Raw genomic sequence first — 13,509 nt, 5'->3', positions numbered from 1 at the left:
TGTCCTAGCTAAATATCATTATACTCTCTTACTTCTTACATCTTTCCAAAACTGTGCAAATTTGTTTCTCTCATTATTTTAATTTCCCCCCGCCTCAGTAATATTTTTTATTCTGTATAAATTCTCTTGCTTGTGTCTTTATAAATAATGTAAATGTAAAGCATTTATAAATTACTGCTATTAAAAGTTATAGGTTAATGTGATAATTGAGAATTGTACAGGAAAGGAATTAATTAATCCACAGACGGTAAACAATTAATAGATTTGAGATATTTTTCAAAAACATGAAAAAAGTGTTAAATATAATTTGCAACTGAAATATTACAGTTGTTTATGAAAAATATACAACATTTTGCATTTGTATGGTGAAGATACATATTTAAGAATAAATTTAATTAAAAGTAAAACTAAACTATATTTTAGAGGAATTTTAAGTTTTTATAATTTATGTATTATACAATTTATGTATTATATTATCTTCATTTATAAAAATTATAATAGATTACTAAAAATATGACTTTATCATGTTCTGGATGAATGAATTTTTATTGAAATATGTCTTCTGTTCTTAAACTGAATATAATTAATGGAGTTTTTGTTGAAAATAAAGGTGATGATAAAGACTAAAATAGTCATGAATAATTTTTGTGGTTCTGCAAATTTAGGTATGAAATAGTTTCTTTGCTAAATATAGACATGTACAACCCAAAATTATGTTCTTTCAACTTTTAAATATATCTAAATATTACAGTATAAAGTGTGGGAACGCCTTGTCTCGAATGATCTAATGTTCAGTCCATCAGTCCAATAAGTAAATAAATATGTAAAGAAAATTAAAATAACCAGGAAACTCTTTCTCTCTTACTGCTATTTATGTATTATAGGGATGGTGAATATTACAAATACTTGGCAAAAGAAGGTAGGTGTCCCATAAATGCCATTTCTCTCCAAACTGAGATACTTCGTAAGCAAGTCATTTTCAAACATGTGTTTACTAAGGAGTGGGGCAATAGCCAGTAACAATGAATTTTTTGTTGTATTCATGTTGGCCTTGACTCTTTCACCCCTTGAGTGGGTTATGAGGGAGTTTGCATTTTTTAAAAATCTGACCCATACAATAAGCCCCAATACTGCCAAGTCTACATGCCATTTTACTAGATTTAAACTGATGATCTAAAATCCAGAAATTTCCATAATCACCAACATCCCAGCATTTCTAAATCTTGAACTTTGTACTCTACTGTAACTATAGTATGTTCCGCCATATCTTATGCATTTTTAACAACAAAAAATATGATCAAAATTTACCGGTGCATTTTTTACACCACATATAAAAATGATAGATTAAAAATAAGGAAAAAAATTAGTATACAAATTTAGATTTTTACATGTACTTATGCAGTTTATTTAAAAGAAATCACATATATTTTGGACTTAAAAACTTTTCATTATTGGTAACGTAAAACTGGTGCACGTTTGTCAGTTGTTATATCTTCAGGCACATACTCTAATCCATAAATAAATAATCATCATCCGTTCGATTCCATCTTTCACCAATACAAAATATTTTTACTGCAGCATGATTTCCATTTTCTTTCACAGACTGAATAACTTTGCGTTTGAAACCAGCACTGTATAGTTTTGTTTGGCATGAGCCATATTTACTACTGAAAGGAACTCATTGATAAAAATTCAATTATAAATTGTTTTTCAACTAAAATCTTCGATGTTCTCTTCAAAATCACAGTTCCAAATGATCATGGTTTCTACAACATTTAAATCCTAATTCTGTGAATTCATTCAAGTTGGAAGTGCATTATTTCTCCAAATTGTATTCCCATTTTTCTCGAAACCCTACAATAGCATTCTGTTGTTCAGCTGCATTGAATAAAATCCATCCTCTTACCAGGAATATTTGTTCCCTGAAGCATTTAACTCGCATACATATTGTTCCCCTTATCGCTTGTCAATTCAGTATACCATTGTTCAAAAGGCTGGGATAAATCTTCGAATTAGTGACCTCAAAAGATGAGAGCACTAAACTTATATCTTTCAAATTTCTACATGAAGAATAGGGTGCATGTTATACAGCAGATATACCTAAAAATTAAAAAATGTAACTTGAAATTATCGATGCACATTATACACTGGTGCACGTTATACATCGGAAAATATGGTGTTAAATTTTTGTACTCAATGAACTTGATTCTATCAAGATAAGTATTAAGAAACCTATGTTCATGATAAAGTGGTACTATATATAGACGCAAATAGAATAAATTCTTTGAAAGTAGTTTTTAATTATATCAGAATTTTTTTTAATTAATTTTATATTCAATTTCTAGACATCATGTAACCTGAATAGAATAATAATATATTTGCTGGAAATGTTAAATCATGATGTTCCTGATAACTGCAAAAGTTGTAGTCAGTACTTTTGGTTGCTAAGCACCTATGCACAACTGGTAAGTTTTTTTTTTAGCATGGATGTTACAATGTATAGTTATTCCTGAAAACCTTTTGCTTAGTCAACTACTTTAAGAAAATACTTGAATTATTTATAAATGGTTAAAATTTTAATTTTTATGCAGTATGTTAAGCAAGTTAATTAATTATTTTAAATTACCTGTTGATAATTGTATAATTGGAAATAATTGTGATTTTGATTGAAATTAAATATGATCTAAAATGATGTGTTAATAAAGTAATATTTTCTAAGTATTAATGTGTGCTTATTTAACATTGCCATCATAGATAAATAAATATATGTACTGTTAGAAACTAATTTGTGAGCTTGAATTTTAGTTTTATTCATTTTGTAATAAGGCATATTTTAAATTTTGCATTCTATATTTCTAAAATTTTATTTTCATGTGTTTCTTCAATATAATGTGTCATCTTTAGCTGTTGAATGTGAAAATACATTAAAATTATATTTATTTAATTTCATATTCAGTATATTTTTTCCATATTTGAATTAAAATAGCATTTCCATAATTTTGAAGTATGGATTTTAAAATCTAAATTTGGGTTTTTCTATATTTTTTTAACATACGCTTTTTTTAATACAGTGTATAATTTACATCTGTGAAACTGTTTCTATTAATAATTCTCCTAGTATTAACCCTTTCATGAAGGTGTACCTTTGTTTAAGATGCTTGGGCGGGATGGAAGGGAATCGAAGGCAGTCACCGTACAGGACGGAGGTTTTGCATCACTAAACATAATTTTATAAAAAAAAACCAGAAAAAAAAAGTTTCACCTCTAGCATCGTAATTTTTGGTATCATTTTAGATTTTTACTTGAGCTCTTATATATGTTAAAATTAGCAATTAATAATGTTTTTTTCTTTATTTTACATCAAGAAAATCCAGACCGAGTGTGGTTAATCTCGAAGTATGGAGAAGTATAACTTTCTAACTCTTAGAACAAGTATCGCTTTCTAACTCTTTACAAAATGAATAATCACTCTCATCTCTGCATTTGTAAATGGTTCACTAACCATACGAGGGTATTCTTCCTCATAAATAGTGCCTTCCTGCCATAATAGACTGGAGGTGAGGCTTTCCTAAATAAAAAGAGAAGAAGCAGAAATATATCTGAAGGCAATGCAAAACGTAAAAGAACTCCACACAGTAGCCCTAAAAAAAAAAATACAGTGAAAAAAGGAATTGGATATAAATCAGACACGAGAATGTTTTCTTAGAAAGTACTCCATGAAGGCATCGCTCCCCTTAGGCAGATAGCCGTAGTGTGCTTTGCCACAATTAAATAAACCAAACCAAACAAAGAATGTTTTCATTAGCATGCAGCGATTTAAAGACCCCACCTCTGTTTATGCTTTCCCTTCCCCCACCCTCGCAACAGCTGATGAGTAAAATACCAAAGTCAGGCAACATATATCAAACTCAAGGTCAGGAACCTAAAACTGTGTTCATTTCGAAAGTAACAGACATAGCATGCCATCTAGTGGCCTTCAGAAAAACGTTCCAGCATAAAATGCGTATACGCATCACCTGTCCTGTGAATACAATCTCTAGTGATGTGTGGATGGGACGCCCGACTGTAAGAGACAGAATGCCCGTCCTGAGAGGGTTAAGTAATGTATGCAAGGCATAGATCTCGAAACTTCATATGAGTTTAAACTATATTATTGAAGAACAATCTGTGTATACAGGTCTGACATCATTTTAAATATGAATCTGAATTATTTTTCAGGGTCATAAAGCTTGCAACCATTTGATACAGAACAATGCATTTCAAAGGCTTTTGATTTTTCTTCTTGGCCCATCTGCTGCAAACATGCAGGAAATTTTGGTAAATTTCTATTTAGATAATTCTCGGAAATGTGTCTGTATATTTCATGTATTACCAGTTATATGAAATTTAATTTTTTTTCTGTTTACTATTTATTTTTAGGAAACATTTCCTAGAAGGTGGACTCCTACACAAATTCAAGAATTTGGTTCTCTTCATATAACTATGGCTTCTTTAATTTTAAGTTGTGATCTGACACCTCATAGAACTTGTGGTACTGTTAATCTTAAATTATTTATATTCATATTTGAAGCAATATTCAAGAAATAACTTACTTTTATCTTAAAAAAAAAAAAAAAAAAAAAAAAAAAAAAAAAAAAAAAAAAGCCCTGTTTAATTATTTAATGTTATTTTTAGTAATAGTATAGTTTCTGTATGAGTAATAGTATAGTTTCTGTATCAGCTGCTCCAGACTGTCTCAGATAGATAAGTTAGACTAGCTTCTATAAAAAAAATGTAATGTTTCAATGTAAGTTGTTTTATTTTTTTGTACCAATACTTTCTCTTAAATAGATGGATATAAATTCTTGTTCATTTGCAGAGTTGTGCTGTTCAAATTGTGTTATTGCAGCATCAAGAATTCCCACTAAACTGTCAGTTGAATTTTTTTCATTCTCTACAACCTCTCTGTCACTTTCTTTACTATCAGTAGTGATATTTTATCAATTTTGAACCATACTACAGATTTCCCCGTCCATTAGTTGATTGATTGGGGCATTGTCAGTGCATTGAATAACTTTTGTTATATCATCTTCATGTATTACAACTTCAATAATTCCATTAAGTGGAAAATTTTGCTTTTTGTTTGCGATATCTGCAAACTTTCAAATTTATAGCTTTTGTCGCACAGATCAGCTAGCATCCACTGTATATTATGTACAATGTATCATGAGATTGGGGGATTAAAGACATGTTGTTCCCTTAATTTTTCTAATTTCTATCCCACATTGAGAGAATTAAGCCTGAATTATATATTAGTTTGGTTACTTATGCCTATTTCCAGTTTAAACTTAAGGCCTGTCTGAGTCTGAAATAAATAAATTCCTGGACATTCCTAAGGCTTGTCCAGGATCAGCACAGTTTCTCAGGTCATAAATTCTGCAGCCAAGCACTTCTAAACATTTTTCCACCCATAAATTTTACATCATAATGCCTTCCTTAAATTCTAAAGATTTTACCATCTCTTAATTTATTGTCAGTGCTTCCCTAAATTGTAAAGGTTTTTCCTCCTCTTAATTCTGCCTGGTATGATCGCACCAGCTCTGGCACCGATCATGGCCTTATCCAAATAACAAATTAATAGTTATTCTCAATTCAAACAGTACTGAATGTAATCTTTCAGCCTATGATGATCGCTTACAAATTTTTTTTTTCCATATGGAAAGAAATTTTTGTTAAATTTCTTATCATCAATACACTCAACACTTCTCAGTACAGTTAGCTGAAGTCTGCAGTCATCGTCAAATTTAATGTCAGTATAAAAGGTTACCATACTGCTTGGTATTCAGTTGCTAATATGTTTAAAAAAATTGCTTAGGCATCACTGCATTAGTCATTTTTCAAGCTACTGTGTGTTGGTAATCATGCAGTGATAAGAGCAAAAAATAATTAATGATTCATCAGAGATATAAATTATTCTCTAAATGTAAAGTCAATAATGTTTCAATGTAGTATATTTCAGTTTGAGGTGTATATCAAGTAAAAAGACTGCTACAGAGCCAAATTATTGATCATACAGATTTATGGTAATAAATGATTCTTCATTTATTACCATAAATGTGGTAATTTCTTCAATGTGGAGGGATTTTATTTAGTGTCAAATTGAAATTAAGGATCTGGACTCTCCACACTTTATTATGAAAAGATACCAATCAATACATAAAGCATACCAAAAAAAAAAAAAAAAAGTTCTGGCAATCTGAATATCGGATATCTGGATTTCAGGCTTTGTATATATATATATATATGATGACAAATAAAGTATTCTTTTTGCTTACTTTATTAATTTGAAGAATGTTTTGCCATATTTATGCATGGTAGAATTATATCCTTTTAACTGTGTAATCTTTTGTCTTGGTACAAAAGGCTAATTTTTTCCCTTTGTCTTTTGAGTAGGAAGAAGCTGTTCGATTTATTTACACATATTAAATCTGTGAATAAGTAAATAAAAGCACATTATTTCAGGAACCGCAGTTGAAAAAATTTTTACTTTTACAGCATGACAATTACTTCCAGATATTGCTGTTTGAATCATATATATATATATATATATATAAATGTCATGTGTGACTGAAGTTTCTCTGAACTCGTAATTTTTAAAATGTGCAAGTGAAAATCAAACACAACTTCCACTGAAATCTGTTGTTTCATAAATTGAAGTAATTTTTATTCTCATATCACACTCCCAAGCACTTACTCAAATTTTCTGTTTTTAATTGGAACGTAAGAACATTAAAATATGCAATTAGAATTTTTTGTAACTTTAATATCTTTTCATTTAGGTGTAAGGCCCACCAGCGGCCGAGCGGTAAAGACCCTGAACACTGGTAGTTCAGTTCGAGGTTCGAATCCCGTGAACGGGCTGGCTGCACTGCTGTTTTCATGGTTTTCCCCATGTGTAACGTGTATATGAGCCAGTTTCCCTTAGAAAGTCCTCCATGAAGGCGTCCCTCCCTTTAGGCAGATAGCCCTCGTGGGCTTTGCCATAATTGAATAATCCGAATCCTAAATAATCATTTAGGTGTAAGTTTTCCATATTTACTGATTAACTCCCGAAAATTGAAAGGAGAAAATTTTGCAATCTTCACCAATTTTAAGGAGATGGTGTAAAGAAAGAACTTAATATATTAAAGCATGCATATGAATATATATGCTAATATTAATGTAGTATGTACTTCAAGGAAGTCAAAATTCTTGTTTTCAGTACACCGCTTTTATGCGATCATGATTCGGATATTGTTATCGAATTGGCAAAGTCTCACCTGTTTGTATATGAAAACATGGAAAATACTTCAAGTAATATGGATAAAATATTATAAAATCAATTTTTTTAAAAACTAAAGTTGCCAGATAAATTCAAAATAGGCTCTAAAAATTGCCAAGTAACATAGGAATGTAGTTATGTGAGGGATTAAGACACCAAACATTTTGGTTTTGTGATTCATTAATTTAAAATTAAGCAATAAAAGGAACCTTAGTTCTTAGTTTAGTATAAATTTTGAATAACTCTATTGATTTTGAGTATAGTTAGGCAGAACTCTTCTTCTGGAAGGGAAGGAAAAAATACTCTGCAGACACCTGCCCTTTTCCTTGCTCCTTGGTGGGAGAGAAGCCATGAAAGCATCTTCTAAGCTTCCCCCCCCCCCCGAATTTTTTATTTTACTTTGGCATGCTCTATTTTAATGAGAGATGCCCTTCAAATGTTAAGATTAGAAGTTCAGCATAGTCAAATAATCTCTTAGTATCAATCTTGGTAGAAATAAATAATGAACTTTTGCATTAAAGACATTGCTAACAGTAACAGATTTTTTTCGTTTTCTTTTAAAATGCTATGAAAGTACCTGTTTATATGTTTCTTCTGGTTATACTTATATTTAATTAATTAAATTCCATTTCTGTTTCAAAGAGCACCTTTTTAACATCATTTAATGTTATCATTGGATCAGTGCAATGGTTCTGAGCCTTTTTTTACCCTATGCACCCTTTTAACTATAACAGTGTTGACAACTTTCCTGCTTGAGGCACGAGACTTCTGACTGTAATCCCGCCAAATAAATTTACAACATATTTTTCCTGACTTTCTCTTATTCGTAAAATTTTTAATGAGTTTTATGTAACTTAGATTAATACTTCATTATTTGCATCCTAAAAAAGGGATTTTGGCCATCTGAAAGCACTTGGTATTTTCCTAGATTGCATATAAAAGAAAACCAAAGTCATGTAATCAATGAGAAAATATGGCGGGCTGCTGCTTTATGAGTGAGAGCATATGTGTTGGAAAATGTCGTGTTCCAGTTCTCCAATGAGCATCAAACACCACTGCCTGTAGCATTTATTAGTCTATTAATGTAGCATTTATTAGTCTATGAGCACAAAGCAGGATCGGTGTATTATTTCATTCATCTTGTTGCTGAGCGGTGTGAGTGTCACATGCTTTTGGAAAATAGTTTAAGAAATTACGATCTTTTTTCTTAGTTATGTCTGCGAAGATGGTCAAATACTTTTCAAAAGTCATACACAGACTTTGTTCTTTCTATTATTTCCTCATGGAAATGTAATATATTTTCAATGTGTACAGTTTGTCATTGGGGTTTTTTGGTTTGGCAGAGTAGAAGGGCCGATGTTTGCAAACATGTGCTTCTGTAAAAACAAATAACGAAAAAATTTATATGTATTGAAAAAATGAAAAATAAAATTTTCTGTGGAAACAAAGGACCAAAATGTTAATAACAAAGAATGCCTGTTCTCTGCTAGCACATGGTGCTGACAATGCACCAGTAATGGTAGGCTTGAAGTCTGGTGTTGCAGGAATCTTGAAAAAGGAAAATTCAGATTTGCAAATTATGAGGTGCAACTGTCACCTCTTAAATTTTTAGCAGCAGACAAGGGGCAGCTTCTCTACCAATAAGTGTGGATGAACACATTGTTGATATTTATTATTATCTTGAAAATATTTCTAAAATTAAGGAAAAATTGAAACAATTTTGTTATGCAAGAAAAATTTGAAAGATATATGTACATGCTGGTTATCTTTAGAGAAATGTTTATCTAACCTACTTCTAACACTTTTTATGGCTGAAGTAAATGCTTCTAAAATTGTGATAAAAGGTTCTGTTAAAAGTTAAAGTTCTCAAAGTAATACTACAAAATATAAACACAGAAATTTTTCTTAAAAAAAAAAAAAAAAAAAAAAAAAAAAAGCTCAATTAGAAAGACATTTTCCAATTACTGTAAGTTTATCTCATGAAGAACGAATATTATGGTTTTGTTTTCAGACCTTAACAAAGTGTTTGGCTTTTTTATACTCTCCATTTTGTCATCATTTGTTGTACTTAACGCAGTTTTACATTTTACAAAATTTCATTAATTCATGTTTCGCAATCAATCATTCATGATCTGTTTAAAGATATTTCATCAAAATTTGTAAAACCAAGCTTTGTTTTGTTTTCTAATTCTATATATGATGTGATGTATAGTAAAATAGAAAATCATAAGAAAGACAAAGATTTGGTATTAGGAGTTGCAACTAATAAAGTAGTAGAAGAACGTTCGGAGAAAGACAAAAGTAAATTTTATTTCCACGTTAGAAACTATTTCTGATTCATCTGCATTCAAATGCATCTTTTTCTGACATAAGATATTTTTTGAATAGATTTCTAGTTTTACTTCATTTAGTTATTAATGATGATATTTATGTTACAATTAGTAAATTGCATTCACAGTTCTGCAGTTTACAATTAGAAAACTTGGGTAAAGTTGTAAAACCAGCAAGGATTGATACTCATTGGAGTTTAACTGGAAAACTGAAAAATGCTGAAAGAATTTTAAAGTATAGTGAACTGTCCAGAATAATCCTGATAATTCTCTGTTAAGTAATGCTGAGTGCAAGATGATTTTCAGTGTTGTTGCTAAAACAAGGACTAAATTTAGATCTAATATTAATAATGGCATATTAGGAAAAAAGCTTTTCTTAGCAAGAGCAGGCTTACATGGCAATTGTTATGAATAAAATTAATTAAAGCAAAATCTGCCACTCTTCATATCATTTATACAAAAACTGATTAAAGTATTTTTTTGAAGGTGGGGGGGGGGTAAAAAGTACAAATATTTTTTTTTGGGGGGGGGTAAAAAGTGCAAATATTTTTTGTTTTTTCATGTAAGCATTCCTGTACTGTTTGCATATAAGAATTAATAACTGAACCTTCAGATATTAATTAGTAACTATTTAAAATAGGGTTCGTATGGTCCTTAAAAGTCTTTAAACCCTGTTTTAAAGACTTTTAAGGACCATACGACCATCCTTAAGTTTTTTGGAATTGATTTTTGGTCCTTAAAAGTCCTTAACCCTTTGTTGCATCATGTCCATTCTAGTAGACAAAAGTTTAAATTTGTTTATTATTCTGTAAATGCCTTAACAGATTCCATTCCTGTGTTTATTCATTCTATATTATTAGAACTTTCAACTGTCGATCATAGATGGCTGTATAGCATCACTAAGTAAAGCATTGCTATTTGGAAAATGGCTGCTACTTCTGTTTCCAAGTTAGTACAATTACTCATAGTAAACATTATATAATATTGCTTACATTTTCTTATACTGCCATTTTTTATTCATAATTAGTAATTTTGGACATTTTATTTTAAATGTCAGTTTGAGAAAATTGTGGAGTAGGTAGATAAAGATCTACCAAAAAGACTGAATTGAAACCCAAATGTACTGCTTATCAAGCCAAAACACCACTGGAAATGTTTGTTTGGCAAGGAATTTCTAGAACATTTAAAATTTGAATCCAATAAGTACAGGTTACAAAATCGTAGCAAAACGAATTCAATCACAATCGACAAAATATAGGTATTTTGGGGGATCTGTATGTACATGTTTGTTGTAGATTTACAATTTAGAAGATGGTAATGATCACTGCAAACAAGGCAGGAGATGATTTCAAATTCAATGACCGTAAATCGTTGGGAAGAGATTTGTATGCATGCTGTCCATTGTAGTGAACAAACTGTAGCAATTATTTAAAACGAAATTTGAATAAAATTAATTTTTTATCATTACTAAGGTTATTTTAAGTAGAAAAAATACAAACATTTTCGTTTAACTTGTCTAGATTATTTGTATGCAACAAAGGGTTAATTTTGGCCAAATTCGGCAAAAGATCCTTAATTTTAATCATCTGAAAAATCCGTCTATTTTGACAACTGCCATTTTGAGTGTGAATTAGCATTTTGGAGGAATTTTGTTTGGCGATTCCCTGACATATATGGTTATGTGTTGAATGGATTCATGGGTTATAATTTGTTCCTTTTTCTAATACAGTCAAAAGTTGTTAATCCGGACTTGTCGGGACTTCGGCAATTCCGGATTATCGATTTTTCTGGATTATAGATCATCAGTTTAAATCTCGTAAGATGGCATGCAGAAATTCTAAAATTAAAAATATGAAACCGTAATTTATGAAATAAAGAACAATTATGATCTAAAGGGTATCAAAATTTACAAAAAAAAAAAAGCTTAATATTTATTTGTTTACTTTATTAAACATTTCTTTCAATGTAAGTTGTTTAAGTTGCTTCGTTTTATGTGATAATACTTTCCCTTTAATTCTATAAACAGACATAATTTCTTGTTCAGTTACAAAGTTCCGCTGTTCAAGTCCCGTTAATTGCTGTGCCGAGAATACCGACTAACTTGTCAATCGAAATTTTTTCGTTTTCACTAACCTCTCTGTCACATTCTTCATGTCTTTATCCATTTTTTGCAGCAATTCCACTTTTTGTTTGATGGACATCGAAACATACTTTCGTTTTGTACGATCCTTTGGGAGCTCCAGAATCGGAAATTCTTTTTGACATAATCGAAAGTTCAAGTTTACTTTTATAGTATTGCTCTTACAGTCTGCAAAAAATAATAAGCTGGATCCAATTCGAAAATTAAGGAAAAATGCAATCATCAACATTAACTGAAATAGATAATTAGATAATTTTAGCTTATACCGTCAGTTATACATAAAACGCGCACGCGAAAACGTATTCTGCACTTGCGCAGACGTAAAAGGTCTTACGAGCACGCGTAAACGCCTATGCGCATGTGTCAACGCGGCGCATGCGCAGAAAGTTTTTAGCTTTGAGGTCCGGATTATGGGTGTCCGAATTAACGACTTTTGACTGTATAAATGGTGGGAGAGTTTCTAAGCAAGAAGTGAAACATAAGCATTTCAAAATTCATTTTACCTAATAACAAGCTTTTAAACAACTTTTCTCTTTTGGGGATGTTAATTCTTTTATTAAACGGTTCTAAATTTGGCCACTTATCAACATTTTGGCCATTTTAAGATCAGTTTCTGTAGAAAATTTTCAATTCCGAGATCTAAGAATTTTTTGACGATTTTTTTTAAAAACATCGTAACATTTATAAATTTCAACAAAATAATGTTAATATATTGAAATTATATTTAAAAAATAACATTAAAATAAAACATTTTTATTTTTCACTCTCATGTTATAAAGGTTCATTTTAGCAATTTATTATACAATTTTTTCAATTTGAAAAATAAACAAGGTATAATGCAATAAAGCACAATTTATGAAACAGCTCTTAGCAAAAGCAAATTAGCTATGTAATTAATTAAAAAGGTCTTTTTAATTTTTTCATAAAAAGAGTTTTTCCCATGTAATTGTCTCAGAATATGCATCAGTTTTCTCTATAAAATTAATTTTGCACTTTTTCTCTCCTTGCCCTTTTTTTCCAAAATATTTCTGGCTTTTTGCTGTTACAGAAATGGTAGGGATAATTTTTCTTTAGGATTTTAGACATTTAGCTTGGAAAGTTTAGAAGGATTTGAAGACAAGATTTATAGACCCATGATTCTAAAAGATTCCAGAAATGTGTGACCAAATAAAAAATGTCTACATGTAATGTATGTATTTTACAGAAAGTTTGTGGTGAATTTCTTACTTCTTGGAGAACATCTGGAAGAACAATGAAAACATAATATTTGAATGTTTTACTTCTAGACTCGTTTTTTTAACATGTTTATCTTCCTTTTATTTTCTATACTTTTCACTAGATGCAAGCATGGAAAATATCAAAAATGCTTCCAATCTTATCACATGGGCAGGCATTATTATAGAAAGGAATTTTTTATTAATAAAGAAATTGAAAACTAACAATTTAAAAGATTCATGTAATATGTCTTAATGCATCATGCACAGAGCTGACGCTAGGCATTTTCCCACCTGATGCAATCTCCGTGGATTGTGGATCCTGAATTCTGCTGCCTAATGCCTTTCCAAATTCTGCTTTCAATGCCTGTTCTAAATTCTAAAAGTTCTGCCATTTCTGGATTTTGTTTTTCATTGTGTCACTAAATTCTAGAATTTCTGCCACACCAGCTCTGTAATCAGCCCTTATCATATATACACTCACGTTTGTGAAAATTGCAACACCAAGAAGGAATCGTCATAATT

At 30.4% G+C, this 13,509-nt stretch overlaps 1 protein-coding gene across 1 annotated transcript in view; it reads left to right on the top strand.

Moving 5' to 3' along the window:
- LOC118188695 (ubiquitin carboxyl-terminal hydrolase 24-like) overlaps positions 1-13,509 on the top strand; it is a 208,863-nt gene that overhangs the window by 155,571 nt on the left and 39,783 nt on the right. The window contains exons 50-52 of the mRNA XM_035359190.2: positions 2,346-2,465; positions 4,219-4,317; positions 4,420-4,531. Coding sequence (XP_035215081.1) covers positions 2,346-2,465; positions 4,219-4,317; positions 4,420-4,531 — 331 coding nt within the window. The remainder of the gene's footprint in view (positions 1-2,345; positions 2,466-4,218; positions 4,318-4,419; positions 4,532-13,509) is intronic.

Source organism: Stegodyphus dumicola, chromosome 4 (assembly GCF_044657685.1).
Source record: "Stegodyphus dumicola isolate Sdum_Otavi_A_Nest chromosome 4, ASM4465768v1".
NCBI classification, from domain to species: Eukaryota; Metazoa; Arthropoda; class Arachnida; order Araneae; family Eresidae; genus Stegodyphus; species Stegodyphus dumicola.
This window is presented reverse-complemented; position numbering and strand designations above follow the sequence as displayed.